General features: G+C 42.4%; 1 protein-coding gene across 1 annotated transcript; it reads left to right on the forward strand.

Moving 5' to 3' along the window:
* The first annotated feature begins 833 nt into the window (after nucleotides 1-833).
* Nucleotides 834-11,399, forward strand: CD5L (CD5 molecule like). The gene is made up of 6 exons (XM_008974488.5): nucleotides 834-1,003; nucleotides 3,265-3,291; nucleotides 6,540-6,860; nucleotides 7,947-8,288; nucleotides 9,174-9,494; nucleotides 10,721-11,399. Exons 1-6 carry the CDS (start codon nucleotides 976-978, stop codon nucleotides 10,723-10,725), a joined length of 1,044 nt encoding a protein of 347 aa, XP_008972736.1. The 5' UTR covers nucleotides 834-975; the 3' UTR covers nucleotides 10,726-11,399.
* Nucleotides 11,400-16,508: the final 5,109 nt, after the last annotated feature.

The following is a 16,508-nucleotide window of genomic DNA, read 5'->3' on the forward strand; positions in this document are numbered from 1 at the left end:
TTCTGCTGAGTTACCTGAATATTACAAAGAAGCAAAAATTATCACTGTAGAGGAACAATTACCCTGCTTGGAATGCAGAGATTATGTCAGCATACAAAATTGATTGCTTGACCAATCTGGAGTAGAATAGCTCATGAAGCATAGCTATACTTAATAATACAGCAAAGCAGAGGGGCCTGAGAGGGTCTTATTGCTTAATCTCTGTCCATCATGTCTTAGACCTACAGACAACTTGAGTTCAATGATTATGATGCCCCTCACCTCAGGGATCTGTTTCCATCCAGCTTCCAAAGATGGGCATACACCAGCACAAGCATAGAAAAATAACAAATCTGTATATTGGACCCTCTGCTTAGCAGTGAGAAAGCAGGTTTGAAGACAATAAAGCCAGGCCTGTATGTGGAGATTGGCACCATGACCCTGGATTATGTTTTATGGGATATGCCTCCAAGGGCAACTCTGCATTTATCCTATGGCCTCTGGCTTCCAAATTTTCTAGGCACTTCCCTCTGGGGTAAAGGAATCAAAATTGGCTTATTTCCTTTGCAAACCATTCTTGGAGACTAAATACTGCCTTGTCTTCTACTGAGAGATGGCCATATTTTTGGCACCTGCCTTTCCTTGTGGGAGGTGTTTCCTCTGTTTACATAGCAAAGGGGCTGTAGGAGAGACAGACGGAGCTGGACTTACAGCAGAACCAAGTCATGATAGCCTGTTTATGTTTTGTTTTCAGCATTTTTCTGCCAGTTCTGGCCACTTCCTTTCCTCTGGAACATGCTGATTTCAGCAAGTCCAGCTCTGTCAGCTCTGCCCCCCGAGTCTATTGGTTTCTGATCATCTGATAATGCTTTGCCTGCACTCAGGACCTGTCTTTGTCCCTCCTCTTAACATACTTGCAGCTAAAACTAAATATTGCTGCTTGGGGACCTCCTTCTAGCCTTAAATTTCAGCTCATCATCTTCACCTGCCTTGGTCATGGCTCTGCTATTCTCCTTGATCCTTGGTGAGTATCTCTGCACCTGTTGGTTTAGGCTTCAGAGTTTTCTGGAACTTTGATTAGGAGAACTTTCTCCCTGCCAACCTGGAACAGATTTAGATGTTTTTCAAGGATGAACTTCTTCCTCTTTTCTACATTTGGTAACTATTCTAATCCTTAAATAGCCGCTTAATCCATAGACATTTGTAATTCACTTTAACCGACTTTTTTCTATTTTCTTATATTTGTAATGACAGAGTCATGATAGTTTATCCCATTTCTCTTTTTACATAAGTGTTCCTAAATGTACTATTAGTAAGAAGACAAATGAATGGGCACCAGGCAGCAGCAAGTAGAGCCAGGAAAGGAAGTAGAACTGCAAGACAATCACCTTTCATTGATCATATTGTCTGGTTTCCTCTGAAAAGTGTTTCATATAATTTTTTTAAATTTTCTTCAGTTTCTCATTGCTTAGAGTAATCTAGAGATTAACCTAGTTAATCTGGTGATTGTGGAGCCAAGGAGACCTGGATTTCAATCCTGCTGTTTTGATTTCTTAGCGGTGTGAATTCATAGGTTACCATACCTCTCTGAAATTTTGCTCTCTCATCTATGAATTGAGGATAATATTATGTTCCTCAGAGGTTTTTAGGAGTATTTTTTATAAGATAACTAATATAAAGCATCTAACAATGCCTAGTAAATCCCTATGCTAATCAATCACATCCACTTTTATGTCTTGATGATCTAGTACATCACCAAAGCCCACACAAGCCTCTCAACTGGACACTTTTGTGTTCAATGTAAGGTACTGACCACATCTTAAACATCCACGCATCCCCCACATCACTCAACGGCTAGTCCTGCCCCTCATGGATATACTACTGGGTCTTCCAGGCTCATCTGCACTTCCACCTGCTTCATGAAGCCTTTCTGGCCTGTGCCTTCTGCAGTTACCCACCCTACTGCAGAGCTTCCAAGTCACTTACTGGCTATATCATGTTTGCACCTGCATATCAGGCTTGCCACGCTCACTTTCCTTCACATGTACACATGTTGGGTTGGGGGTTATGCAACGATTCCCGTATGTATAATATAACCTTGAGTTTTGGACAGTTGCAGAAAAGGCCTCATTGAGCCTGAGAGTGGCCACATTCTGAAGATTAAGGGAATGAGGGTAATGAGAAGTTATTTGGAAACCAAGAAAAGAAAATATTCCAGGATAAACCACTGAACTACTTGAATCTGCCTGAAAAACTGTAGGCTGGAGGTCCAAAGATATTTGCTCCTTCTGAAAAATCCTATAAGATGGGGGTGGTGGGTGTTTTGCAGTTGAAAATGCACAGGCCTCAGGGACTCCTGGAGGTTACAGGGCCCAGGACTCTCTACAGCATTAGGAGGGGCCTTATGGAGAAAGGAGTCCAAATACACAGAGATCCTGTAGGAAGAAACCCCCATGTTTTAAAGACAGGCTGGTGCTGGAATCTGGAGGTTTGGAACTACATATAGAGCTACTTCCTGAGCTATTCATCTAAATCAGCTAAAACAGCCTGCAGGCTGATAATGAGGTTTGTATTTTTAAATGGTAGGAAAAAAGCAAAAGAAAAATACTATTTTATGACACATGACAATGACAAAAAAATTAAATTTCAGTGTCTAATAAAGGTTTAATGGAACATAGCCGTCCTCATTTGCATACATATATGTGGCTGTTCTCAGGCTACAGTGGCAGAGCTGAGTGGTTGCAACAGACACTGTATGGCCCACAAAACTGAAAATATTACTGTCTGGCCTCTTACAGTAAGAGTTTGCTTACCTGGTCTAAATGCTGTGCCAATGAACACAGGCATATCCTGCCCCTTTGCCCTAATTTCTGCTCTGCCCACCATGGCATCTTTACCTCCACCGGCCAGTGCATCTTCCCAGTGGCCTCCAGCACTCTTTCCTGTTGAGCCAAGAGGCTGTATCACCACACTTTTACTTCAGGCAGTAATAACCAATCAATCTAATTGACTAGCATAGAAAACCAATCTATCCACCATCACGTGTGAAGAAAGCAGGCTGAACCAGTTAGCTGTGGTAGAATTGGTCTCTGTGATTCCTAGCCAGTGTCCCTGTGTCCTTGGAGGATGGTCATCCCAGAAGAAGAAGGTCCCAACAGGACTGACATTGGAGGCTCTGCATCTACCACTCTTGTCTCACACAGTTCTGTGAAGGCCTTCTAGAGTTGTGTTCTTTGAATAAAGCCTTGGAAATGGACCTCACTCATTTCCTTCTTTCTTCCCCAGCCATTTGCACCAGACCTGGATTCCTAGGTAAGATTTTTGGGGGTTTCTGAGAGGGAGGCCTCAAGCTTAGGAGAGGGGAAACTTTGAAGCTTCTTGAGCCACAGAGAAAGACTTGTTCAAAACAGGCCCAGCAGACTTCCTTTCTGGCTTCCTACCTCACCCACTCAGTCTTGTGTGGGCAGATTTCCACCTCTAGAATTTAGAAGGGTTTGGGTGGTTTATCCTGGCAGGGGGCACCTCTCCCCACTTGGTTTCTGTGGCCACTTGGCCAGCATCCAAGTAAGAGCTGGGTTCATTTCAGGTCTAGAATGCACTTCACTGCCTTATGGACATACCTGAAAAATGAACTTCCTTTTGGTTTCTTCCTGTTGGTTTCCAGCATATCCAGGTCCCCCTGCCAGGCTTAATGGTATCTTTATTTGAATTAGAAATGCATTGTTGCTTGCAGCACATAGCTTGACCAGCAGAGTATAGGCTGGATTTCCGGCTCGGGGAGTCTTTGGGTAACGCACAAATGATAAACCCAAGGAAAGGGTGCACAGAGAGAATGAGTTTATAGAAGAGGGAGGCTATGGGTTGTGGATTATCAGTTTCTTGTATATTATCCTTCCAGTCTCCCCTTCTGCTTGATCACAGAGACTTTACCAGAGAGGGGCAGCCAGAAACATTGCTATTGGTGTGGAGAATCCTATACCCTGATAGATGCAACCTTCCTGGATTCTCATCTTGACATTCAGATTATTTTTTTCTCAGCCCTTCTGTTTCCTCAAGCTGAATTTCTTGTTTTTAAAAAAGTAATTTGTTTTATTTATTTATTTATTCTTTCCCTGAATTTCTTGTTTACTTATTTTTTGTTTTTTGTTTTTTATTTATTTTTTCTTTCCCATGGCTATTTTAGTCTTCTACCCCATAGAAAATGAAAATTGATTAAAAATTGATAATTTTGCAGTCAGCAAGGAAAGAAAATATCCTGTTAATCCTGATAGCTAGTATTTCTTGGAGTATGCAATAATGCCAGTCCAAACTCTAATGTCAGATACAATGACCTCCAAATTATTTATGGTTCATGCTACTCATGAAGATAAAAACGTTTCTGGATAACTGCTCTTAAATTATATTTTTACCCAGATCTATAAGCCTTAAACTCAGTTGTGTGAAAATGAAAACTTTTCTTAGCTTTTTATGGTTTATATAAATGCCCTATTTTTTTATGGTTAACTTTTAATTGCTATCTGTAGCCTCCATTTTTATATTTTTTCCCAAAAAAATTTAAGCAAAGGAAAGAAACTAAAAAACAAATGCATGAAATAAACATAAGCTTCCTGCTGCAGTTTAAAATTAGCCAGATAAGGCCAGGCGTGATGGCTTACACCTGTAATCCCAGCACTTTGGGAGGCCAAGGCGGGCGGGTCACGAGGTCAGGAGATTGAGACCATCCTGGCTAACACAGTGAAACCCCGTCTTTACTAAAAATACAAAAAAATTAGCCAGTTGTGGTGGCTGGCGCCTGTAATCCCAGCTACTTGGGAGGCTGAGGCAGGAGAATGGTGTGAACCCAGGAGGCGGAGCTTGCAGTGAGCCGAGATCGTGCCACTGCACTCCAGCCTGGGTGACAGAGTGAGACTCTGTCTCAAAAAAAAAAAAAAAATTGCCAGATTAGAGTTTTCTCACTGAACTACTTCTCTTGGACTGATTCTAAACTCTGGGGACTTTGTGTGCAGTTGTGACAAGTCAGTCTGTCGGAAATCTGATCTTCAGCAGTCACGTTCCATCCATGCATGCAGTCTGGGTCATCCCATGTGGCCCATGTTGGCCCCTATTAAGCTGTTCATCTTCCAATAGGCCATAGACTTCCAGTCCAAACATGGCCTCTCCTGGTGCACCAGAACTCTCTCAGCTAACCATCTCTCTACATGTAAGCATGGCAAATTCAGCCTCTGCTATATTGCTCTGAGGCTGCAGGAGGCTTGGTAGGATTGCCAAGCTTAATATAAGCTTCTTGAGGGCAGCAATGCTATCTCCCTGGTTCATCACTGTTCTCTGAGTTCACTAACAAACAAACAAACAAAACAGAAATGTAGTACACACCTAACAAATGTTTGCTGTCTAACAGGCTCTTCCCTGGTCTCCCTACACAGCCATCTCCACTCTCCTTGCATGTCTTGGTGGAAGGAAGAAAATTTCGGTTAGTCTTTTCTTTTTTTCTCTTTTTTTGAGATGGAGTCTTGTTCTGTTGCCCAGGCTGGAGTGCAATGGCATGATCTCGGCTCACTACAACCTCCAAATCCTGAGTTTGAGCAATTTCTGGCTAATATTTGTATTCATTTATTTATTTTCTTTAGTAGAGACAGGGTTTCACCATGTGGTCCAGGCTGGTCTTAAACTCCTGACCTCAAGAAATTCACTTGCCTCAGCCTCCCAAAGTGCTAAGATTACAGGCATGAGCTATCGCACCCCACCTCTGTTAGCTTTTGTACTTCCAGAGTTCTAGTCATGAAACTGAACCAAGTCCTAGATTTCTCACAACTTATCTAGAGACTCCATGAATCCTCTCTTATGCTTCTAGTCCCTGGAATTAGACCAAACTCTTGGGGCTCTGAGACTCTGACTCTTCCCTTTCCCTATGCTCTGTATTTCTCCTGAGATGGGCGCTCGAACAAGGAACAATTTCATAGGAAGCAGCAAGTATGGGCGTGGATTGGCCACTGGGAGTGAGAGATAGGCTGTTCAGCCCGAATTGTACACACTCTGCCTCAATCTGACTGCCATAGAGAGAGACAGAGTCATGAAGAGGAAAAACGCAACAGATATTCTCTTTACACCTCTGTTCTGGCATGGGGCTTCCACTTTTGGACAATGTAGCCATAGGACCACAACTTTCATGAGGATGATTTTCCTCATCTGTGAAATAATGGGGTGGACTTTATGATCTCTTTAGGGCCTTGTGATTCTGACCGCCAGAGAATCTAAAACTCTGCTGGATCTTCAACCAACCTCTTTTCCTTAATCTTTAATCTGAAAATGCCAGCAGTCATGTCCAGGTATCTTGAAGTAGAGTTTCTTGACAGGGTACCATTAAGGCTGTAGCAGAACCAGAACTCAGAGACAGAGTTCTGAAGCTCCTCTTCCTTCCCTTTTCTTCTGATCCCTTATTTCTAGTTCCCCAACACTCTACACCATTTGAATGGTGGAAGAGTCCCAAATTGACTGAGTACATGCTTAAGGACCCTCTGAGCTCCTCTCAGGCCTCTAGCTAACAACCCATCTCTTTGCAGCGTCTCCATCTGGAGTGCGGCTGGTGGGGGGCCTCCACCGCTGTGAAGGGCGGGTGGAGGTGGAACAGAAAGGCCAGTGGGGCACCGTGTGTGATGACGGCTGGGACATTAAGGACGTAGCTGTGGTGTGCCGGGAGCTGGGCTGTGGAGCTGCCAGCGGAACCCCCAGTGGTATTTTGTATGAGCCACCAGCAGAAAAAGAGCAAAAGGTCCTCATCCAATCGGTCAGTTGCACAGGCACAGAAGATACATTGGCTCAGTGTGAGCAAGAAGAAGTTTATGATTGTTCACATGATGAAGATGCTGGGGCATCGTGTGAGAGTGAGTATGGCAGGGGTCCTGGACCACTTGCCAGCTGCCATACCCCTCACGGCCACTCTTGTTGGTCTTCATTCCCCACCATAGACGTTCACACAATGGCTAATTGGCCCGTCACCCCCCACATCTCATACTTTCCCAACTGTCAGTGCTGGAGATAAACAATATCCTCACCTAGAACTGCAATTCCTACTTGGTTGAGCAAATGCTTTCATCTTAGTTTCAATCTATATGAGAACTTGTTCCTCTTATTTACACACATGCCAACATGCACACCACTAAACATTTGTTGAATAGAGTATACTGTATCTGGAGCTGGGCATGGAGTTATGGGGGAAGAAATGAGCTCACAAAGTATAATGTATGCTTTTTAAAAAATAGTTTCAGTTTTCCAGGAGTTTATCTTCTAATCAGGTAGAAAGGAGATACTCATAGGAAACTAACACAATCTAATAGACAGGTGGATAGATGATAGAAAGATACATAGACAAACGGATCTGTGCTCCTTTACTTCCCCCCATATACTTGCTTTCTATGTATGAGTAGTCTCTTCTCTTTTGTTCATTAGACAGCGATGTGACTGAGGAGCTAGTCCATGGCTCCTCTTTGTCTGCCCACAGAATTTGTTTCTAGGGAAACAGTCACCTTTTGCCTTGACATTGAAGACTCAGTCCTATTTTTTAGAAAGATTGAGGATTGGGAGCACTAATCTGAGATATTTAGTTCATAACGCCAACAATGAACCAAAAAGCATTTGGTGTTGGATATATCTTGTATGTTATTGTATTTATTTTTAAAAGTCTATACAAGATCTCTTGTGAGGATCAAATGACAAGTTGAACATGAAAACAGTTTGAAAAATTAAAATGCTACAGAAATGATAATGATTCAGCTTTGAATTTGGAAGTTACATTTTCTTCATTGATTCCCTCATTCATTCTTTCAGCAGGCATCTATGAGGCAGTGTTAAGCACTTTAGCATGCCTTGTACTGAACACCAAGAACTGTGAGATGTGTCCATTGGGCCGCCTTTACTGAGAAGACCATGTTCTGGCAGGGAACAGACACGCTCTCTTTCTTTCCCCTCAGACCCAGAGAGCTCTTTCTCCCCAGTCCCAGAGGGTGTCAGGCTGGCTGACGGCCCTGGGCATTGCAAGGGACGCGTGGAAGTGAAGCACCAGAACCAGTGGTATACCGTGTGCCAGACAGGCTGGAGCCTCCGGGCCGCAAAGGTGGTGTGCCGGCAGCTGGGATGTGGGAGGGCTGTACTGACTCAAAAACGCTGCAACAAGCATGCCTATGGCCGAAAACCCATCTGGCTGAGCCAGATGTCATGCTCAGGACGAGAAGCAACCCTTCAGGATTGCCCTTCTGGGCCTTGGGGGAAGAACACCTGCAACCATGATGAAGACACGTGGGTCGAATGTGAAGGTAATGCCTGTGCATCCAAAGACTAGGTTTATTCATGGATTTAATTATGTGGAATCTCATTCAAACAGTATTTACAAAGAGCTACTAATGCACCAAAGGACCATTGCAAACTTATTTAACTGGGCAGATAATTAATTCCTTTGTTTTTGAAATGGAGATAATAATACCCAACTTTGTATCTGAAAATGCTTTTAATATTAAGCACTATATTAACATGAACTCTCATTAGTTTGAATTCTATATTGTAGGAACAAGGTACATCTTTTTATGTATCTGTTAAGTTCTTCAATTTTTAAAACTTCTTGGAATGTCATTTATAAATATTAGATTTATAAAATAGATGAGGAAGTGAAAAGATCCTTGTGAGAGAAGTCGACCTGGACAACAGAGGTTAGAACATGATGGAGAGCTACAGAAGGAGCTCTAATCACAGAAATACATGTGGAGAGTTTCAAATGTGCTGATGGGGCTTGGTAAGGATGTAGATGATCTTCTTGGCCAGATGCAGTGGCTCATGCCTATAATACCAGCACTTCGGGAAGCCAAGGTGGGAGGAGCACTTGAGCCCAAGAGTTTGAGACTAGCCTGAGCAACATATGGAAAACCCTGTCTCTTAAAAAAAAAAAAAGCTGAGCTTTGTGGCATGCACCTGTAGTCCCAGCTACTTGGGAGGCTGAGGTGGGAGGATCACTAGGGCCCTCGAGGTTGAGGCTGCAGTGAGTGGTGATCACACCACTACACTCCAGCCTGGGCAACAGAGTGAGACGATGTCTCAAAACAAACCTACAAAAAATACAAAATGAAAAAATTTTAAAAATAAATGATCTTATTTTTTCTCCTTTCCCTTCCTGTCTCCAACCCCTGACTTCCTCCCCCATCCTGCAGATCCCTTTGACTTGAGACTAGTAGGAGGAGACAACCTCTGCTGTGGGCGACTGGAGGTGCTGCACAAGGGCGTATGGGGCTCTGTCTGTGATGACAATTGGGGAGAAAAGGAGGACCAGGTGGTATGCAAGCAACTGGGCTGTGGGAAGTCCCTCTCTCCCTCCTTCAGAAACCGGAAATGCTATGGCCCTGGGGTTGGCCGCATCTGGCTGGATAATGTTCGTTGCTCAGGGGAGGAGCAGTCCCTGGAGCAGTGCCAGCACAGATTTTGGGGGTTTCACGACTGCACCCACCAGGAAGATGTGGCTGTCTTCTGCTCAGGTAAGTCCTACAGATGGAGTTCATAAGGGCTGGCAAGGAGGATGATAAAGGAAGAGGAAATGATGGGGGTGTACTCTGGGGAAAAGGGTATTTTCACAAGCGCCATGAAGCTGCTCATAGTCATCACCTGCTCTGTACTTCCAGGGATATGGCTGGAAGTCCAGGCCCTGTGGTAGGTTTTATTCCTGGGGCTGGTGGGTAGAGGTAGGGCTGACACTATGTACATACTGATCGTGAGAACATACAGGTATCGAATGTAAAAACAAGAGGCATTCTGAAAATTATTTCATCAACGTTTTTATATTAAACATAGTAAACATAAAGTGAGAGTCGGAGAAAATAAGCAACTCTTCAAAAGCATTACAATTGCTTTCAAATCATATAGCAGAACCATAATAAACTATCTTTACTCTCAACCCAAGGTTATTCTCTTAGATGACCCTAACCTTGAAACTCTAAGTTAAACTGTGAAAGATGGTTCTACCTCATTCCATTTGTCATCACTCCTAGATTTTAAATTAGTCTGTGAGAGTGGGACTACAGTAGGGAGCTTTTTGAGAATGCCCATGAGAGAGTCTTATCAGAGAGACCACAATACCAGCCCTGAACTGTAGACCTCTTCAGAGGATTGAAGGAAGAAGCCCTGTCCCAATTTGGGTTAGAAAATGCAAGTGCAGCCGCTGGATGGCTGACTCAAAAAAGCCACCCGTCTGAAGCCCCATTGTGTAATCAATGTGGGGCTACTTGGTTAAACCACTAACTCTGGAACTAGATAAGAACTGATAGTTGACCAAGGTATGTGGGAAGCAGTTAGTGCCCAGAGAAGAATAAATTCAGCTGCAGGAGGCTAGGGTTTGAGCCAGGCTGCTGCTACTTTGAAGCTGTGTAATGTTAGTCACTTAACTCCTCAGAACCTAAGTGTTTTCATGGGTAAAAATAGAAAGACACTTGTCCGGTTTACCTCAAAGACTTTGTGATTGTGTAAGGATAAGATATGTTAATAGATGTCAGTACTGTTTGTGACTCACATGGAGCTAGTTGAGTAAGTCCCTGGGATACTGCACCAGGTTCTGGCCTGGCTCACATCAGTGTGGGATCTGTACATGGCTTAGCTCTTTTTCCTATGTTGAGCCCCAATCTTCTCCCTTAGCTAATGTGAGTTTCAACTGAATAATTCCTTCCTGGACTATATCCATCCTTACTGCATTTTCCCCTTCTCTTTATAGGATAGTATCCTGGTGTTCTTGATGCTTGACCTGGCCCCACTGGCCCTGCCTGCCCTCTGCTTGTCCTCCTGAGCCCTGATTATCCTCATACTCATTCTGGGGCTCAGGCTTGAGCCACTACTCCCTCATCCCCTCAGGAGTCTGAACACTGGGCTTATGCCTTACTCTCAGGGACAAGCAGCCCCCATTGCTGCCTGTAGATGTGAGCTGTTGAGTTCCCTCTTGCTGGGGAAGATGAGCTTCCATGTATCCTGTGCTCAACCCTGACCCTTTGACACTGGTTCTGGCCTTTCCTGCCTCTTCTCAAGCTGCCTGGAATCCTCAGGCCTGTCACTTTGATCAGATGTGCAGACCATTACTAAGGCAAGATCTATGTCTGCAAACATTAAAGGAATGAAACAATGAAAGGAACATTTGAAAGAAAATGTGGGTAGACAATTTCTTGCAACTTGGGGGAAAGTTTAGAATTCTTTTGATTGCACTACTTTTTTTTTTCCTCAAGCTTCAGGTGACCACAATAGCAACACCTCACTATTATGTTATTTCTTAGTCTAGGTAGACAAGTCTTTCAGGAGCAGAGCAGCGTCCTATAATCCTAGACCTTTTCATGACCCTTAAAAAATGATGTTTCATCCTCTGATTGCCCCAATAAAAATCTTTGTTGTCCATCCCTATACAACCTGCCAACATGGTTGACATTTAATGAGACGAATGTCAAAAATCCATTTTACTTTATTCAAAGAAAAATATATCGGTTACTGGGAAAAGGTCAAGAAAGAGGCAGAAAGAGGTCAGGGAGGGCTAAAGTTGTGTCTTATGCCAAGCGAAAGTGAAAAATATCATTTTCACTTTATCAACTGAGACTTTGGGGCCTGTAAGCTTGAGGCAAGACAGAAATAAGAGAATCAAGACTTGATTGTAAAAATTGACAACTTTAGACTCTGAGGCTAGGCTGAGTACTTATTATACGGCTACATTTACACATTTACACTTATCTAATAAATCAGATTTCACAGTCTCAACAATTGCCTCTCTGTGTGATATGCTCTTTCTGCCCACAGAGAAGCAGCTGTGTCAGATTCTCTATGGCAGTCTCTTAAACAGGGTTAGGTAGAAGAGAACCTTCCAGTTACAACCATATGTGTAAAAAGCTGTCCTCTGGGTGTGCAACTGTCTCCCAGTCTATTTCTGCTCCAACCTGTGTACCCAAAGACAGTTCTGCTGCTCCTGGACTTCAGGCTAACACACTTCTGATAAGCCAACTCTAATGCCATGCCTTTCTAATCTGACATTTTTTTGCTTTTCTTCTAACCAGTGTGTTTATGTTTCTAACCCAGAACCACACTGGTCTCTGGCTCCTTACTCAATTAATTCTGTCAAAAGAGTTCAACCGTCAGGGAAAGACAGAGAGTGGGAGGAGGGGTGCAGTGGGACAGGAGGAGAGTGGGAGGGAGAGAGCCCACCACTCGGCTGGGAGTCCGGAGGCAAAACTGTGATTCCTTAAGTCACTGCCTGTCCTAGAGGATTCATTCTTAAAGCACTAGGTTTTAATGAAGGATGAAAAAACACTGAAGAGAGAATGAATTTCTGACACTGCAAAGCTGAAATGATGGAATAACGGGGTCCTCTGAAAAGAGTCCCTAAGGAAATGCATGGAACTGATACTATTTGCTGACAAACTTGTCCATTCATTAGGTTTAGGGCATCCTTGTCATGTTTACCCTGCATTATTCAGATATGAAATGTGAGACAGATTGCCTACAGAAAGAGCTAGACTCTTGAATACTGGCTATGGGATCCCATGACTGCTAATGACACTGGAGTGTGTTTCTGCATCCTAACCCGCAGTTCCATTGTAGCTCAATTTTTTAATAAATATTTAAAAGCTAGCAGGGGAAGATAGGTAGAGAAACCTAGCTTCAGAGAAGGGAAGAAAATGCTTTACCACATGGATCAGAGAACCAGAGGAAGCCCTTCCACAGAGATATATGAGTAAGAATGAAACAGATGCTCAGAGGAGAACATAGATGAGACACACAGAAACCCCAGAAAGTATTTTTGGTTTCTCATCCTTGTCTCTTCCTGGGGTCAAATGGCATTCCTGGCCTTGGGTTCTGTGACAAACTGCTGTATTGTACATAATAATTTTTTTGAAGTTTTTGATTGACTTATGTTGGTTTTTGTACTTCCAACCAAAGGAACCCCAGATAATATATTTATTTTAAATTCATAAAATGATAATTCACTAATTTTTTGTAAGGCTGAGTAGCTAAACCCAGTTATTACTAATGAATAGACTCTCATTGCATTTATAACATCATGTTTATGGATCTGAAAAGATAAGGACCAGAGCCTATAAACAGAGGCCTATTTCTATTTCTATTACTCCAACATATTACTTTTGAGTGGCCCTGGTTGTATAAATGCCCAATAATTCTTTTACGAGGGTGACATTTAAAGCTCATGGCCTCCACATTAAAACACAGAACAATTAAAGGTCTAGTGAAGGTGGGTTATAGAAGATGGGCAAATCAGAACTGACAGCTATTCATGCTTCCTCTTTCCTCTGTTGGAAAAGCTCTCTTCAACTTTGTTACCTGATGAACTTTCAATTATTCTCAATGTCTCATTTCTCTCTTAAAATGTAATTTAAATCAGGTTATAACCCTGCCAAAGGGTCTTTGAGAGCTTCTCATTGCACATGAGTTAAATGTAAACTTCTTACTTAGACTTAAATGCCTATGCGTGATCTGGTTCCTGCCTACTCCTCCAACCTCATCTCATGCTACTCTTGTCCTCTAACAACCCATTCCCGTCACATGGGCTTTCTCTCCTTTCCTCAAACACATCAAATTTACTAAACTGTGGTAAGTCTTCCAGAGGAGCAGGTTTTTGGGAGAGGAGCTATCAGAAGCTCTGTTTAGACATGTTAAGTCTGATACCTATTAGATCTCCATGTGGAGACAATAAGTAAAAGTTTAGAGGAGTGGTCTGGGCTTGGATACATGATCTGGGAAACCGTTACACATAGATGGTATTCAAAGCCATTAGACTACAGGACTTCAGTCCCAAGAAAATGAGTGAGACAGAAAAGGAGAGGAGATCCAAGAACAGAGCCTCAGAGAACCAACATTTAATCCAACATTTAGCTTACATTCCCTTGAAACAAGGACTTAGATGCAGATTTTTTATTAGGTGATAATTTCAGGAAACACTTGTGAGAGACTGAGGAAGGTTAGTAGGAAAGAAAGAAAACACAATAAAGTGAGCATTAATGAGTTGGTTACTGCTGGGGGCAACTGAGTCTCCATCTCTCTGGGGGTCTTCTGAGGCACTGTGTAAAAATTATTTCAAAATATTCTCACCAAGGAATGAGTAAGCTGAAGTATTTATCTACCGAATCTCATATCCCATTGATTGAGAGTTGCTCCTCTTGGTGTTAAACCTTGTGTATGGGCTGGGTGAACTCCTGAGTACCAGTGAAAATTACAGGTAGAAAAGCTAAGACATGCGGGCACTTGAGGGGACATAGGACCTGTCCATCACAGGTGCAGAAGACAGTGAAGTAGAAGTAAGCATGAGACTGGTATCTTTAAAACCAAATGAAGAAAGTGTTTCAAGAAGGAGATATGTATTGACTGTGTTGATGGACCAAGTAAGATGAATTGACTATTGGGTTTGACACCATGGCTTCTACATTTTCTAGATGCACCCTAGAGGTTCTCCCTTCTGAGGTCCCACTGTCTTCCTAGGGCATTGCAAGGATATGAGACTCAAGTTGTTGCTCCACATAGAACCCAGAACCACTCAATTCCCTGGTCTTGTGGAATTTATCACTCCTTCTCCGCCACTTACTCCTCATTTCTTCCCTTCCTCCATCAAAGGTTAATTTGAGTTATACTGTGAAATGGTTGAGGCAGAACCCAAATATAAACCTTCTTCTGGGTTCTGGAAGAAAATGGAACATGAGGAAGAGCTAATAAAGTTGCAATGATAATAAACTAGAAGTGATAATGGCACTTTTAACTACTCTACTATGGGAATTTGCAACTAAGTTATGATTGCCTCTGGACCCCACCTTATGTTGCCTACCCAGATTCCTCTGGTTGAGCTCTGTCTTGGTTATTTTTCTCCTCCTTAATACTTTCCCTGAAACTACCTGTGATGGTTAATTCTATATGTTAATTTCACTGAGTCATGGGGTGTCCATATATTTGGTTAAACCTTATTTCTATGTGTGTCTGTGAAGATGTTTCCAGATGAGTTAGCATTTGTATCAGTAGACTGAGTAAAGCATGTTGCATTTCCCAGTGTAGGTGGGCATCATCTAATCTGTTGAGTGCCTGAATAGAAGAAAAACACAGAAGAAGGGAGCATTTACTGTCTACATGACTGCATGAGATGAACATTGATCTTCTTCTGCCCTTGGACTAGGACTTATACTTGGTGCCCCTGATTCTCAGGCCTTCAGAGTTGGATCAGAACTTACAACATCAGGTCTAGTCCTCAGGCCATCAGACATAGTTTGGAACTACATCACCACCTTTCCTATGTCCCCACATTGCACACAGCAGATTTCCAGCCTCCATAATTGTGTGTACCAACTACTTAAATACATTATAACACACATACACACACACACATACACCATTTGTTCTGTTTCTCTGAAGAACTCTGACAAAATCCAGATTTTGGTACTGAAAGAGATTCTAGAGGAACGGAATTTTAAGGATAAATTTTCTGAATTGGTTATGGGGTTTCTGAAATTGGCTCTATAATCTGATTAGATATAAAATGCTGGTAACTTTATTTACAATAATAAAGATAGCACTGTGTGTTCATGGCTTGAATTGGTAATAAAGATACAAAAATATCCACATTAGATATTCCTAATCAACCACTCATAAGAAGCAAGAAGCTGAGTGACTATGTTTATGATACTTTCAAACATTTTTGGAAAACTAGCAAATACAATGGGGTTGGCTGGTTACTCTTAATACTACTGGACAAAGTGGTGAAAGAAAAAGATGAGCTCAGGGATTTGAATTCACAGCTCAATTACCACATGAATCACCTGAAAACTTTTATATGTGCTCTTAAGGGAGACCCTTATCTCCTGTAGCTACAGAGTTGAGATTGCTGAAAATCAAATGCTGGATCTCAATTGTGCAACTGGCTAAACTACAAAGCAATTTAACCCCCCGGAACTTCAGTGTATCTACCATTAAAGGGCAGGCATTGATTGGGAAATGATGAGATCCTGTAAGTTAGGATGGGGATGTGTGAGAAAACTCTCAGGAAGCCTAACCACACCTGGCAGAGTGGCATCCACACCCTAGAGGCATTGGCCTCTCTATTCCATCTGAGGGACTAAACTTGCATTGCCGGAGGAAACTGTAAGGCCTCCCCAGAGTCATGAAAGACAATGCCAATTCTCCTCAGGACCCACTCCTACCACTTTTCTTTGATTCTAGATCTATAACTATACTCACATTGCAACAAGCCTCTAAAGGTGAGATATAAATTGTGACCCATGAGGAGGTCACACTACACTCCAAAAGAACTGCTTGAGTTTTTCTAATTCAAACAGACAGAAATCTAGGGAACACATGTGAGAATGAATACTAAAGGTATAAGATAATGATGAAAAGAACTTAAGTTTGATTAGGCAGAATTTATTGATATGGGCTTGCAAAGTATATATTCTTTCTTTAATATTGCAGCTCATGAAGGTGAAAAGGGCTCTTGCCGTTTGTTTGGTTAGTAGGACAAAACATGGAACAAAAGG

The sequence above is a fragment of the Pan paniscus genome, chromosome 1 (genome assembly GCF_029289425.2).
Source record: "Pan paniscus chromosome 1, NHGRI_mPanPan1-v2.0_pri, whole genome shotgun sequence".
Classification (NCBI taxonomy): Eukaryota; Metazoa; Chordata; class Mammalia; order Primates; family Hominidae; genus Pan; species Pan paniscus.

Bases quoted from the DNA above. Each gene is read 5' to 3' on its own strand.
- CD5L (XM_008974488.5), top strand. From the start codon at position 976: ATGGCTCTGCTATTCTCCTTGATCCTTG. The intron at 6,861-7,946 runs GTGAGTATGGCA...CTTTCCCCTCAG, and splicing joins TGCTGGGGCATCGTGTGAGA to ACCCAGAGAGCTCTTTCTCC. The intron at 8,289-9,173 runs GTAATGCCTGTG...CCCATCCTGCAG, and splicing joins CACGTGGGTCGAATGTGAAG to ATCCCTTTGACTTGAGACTA.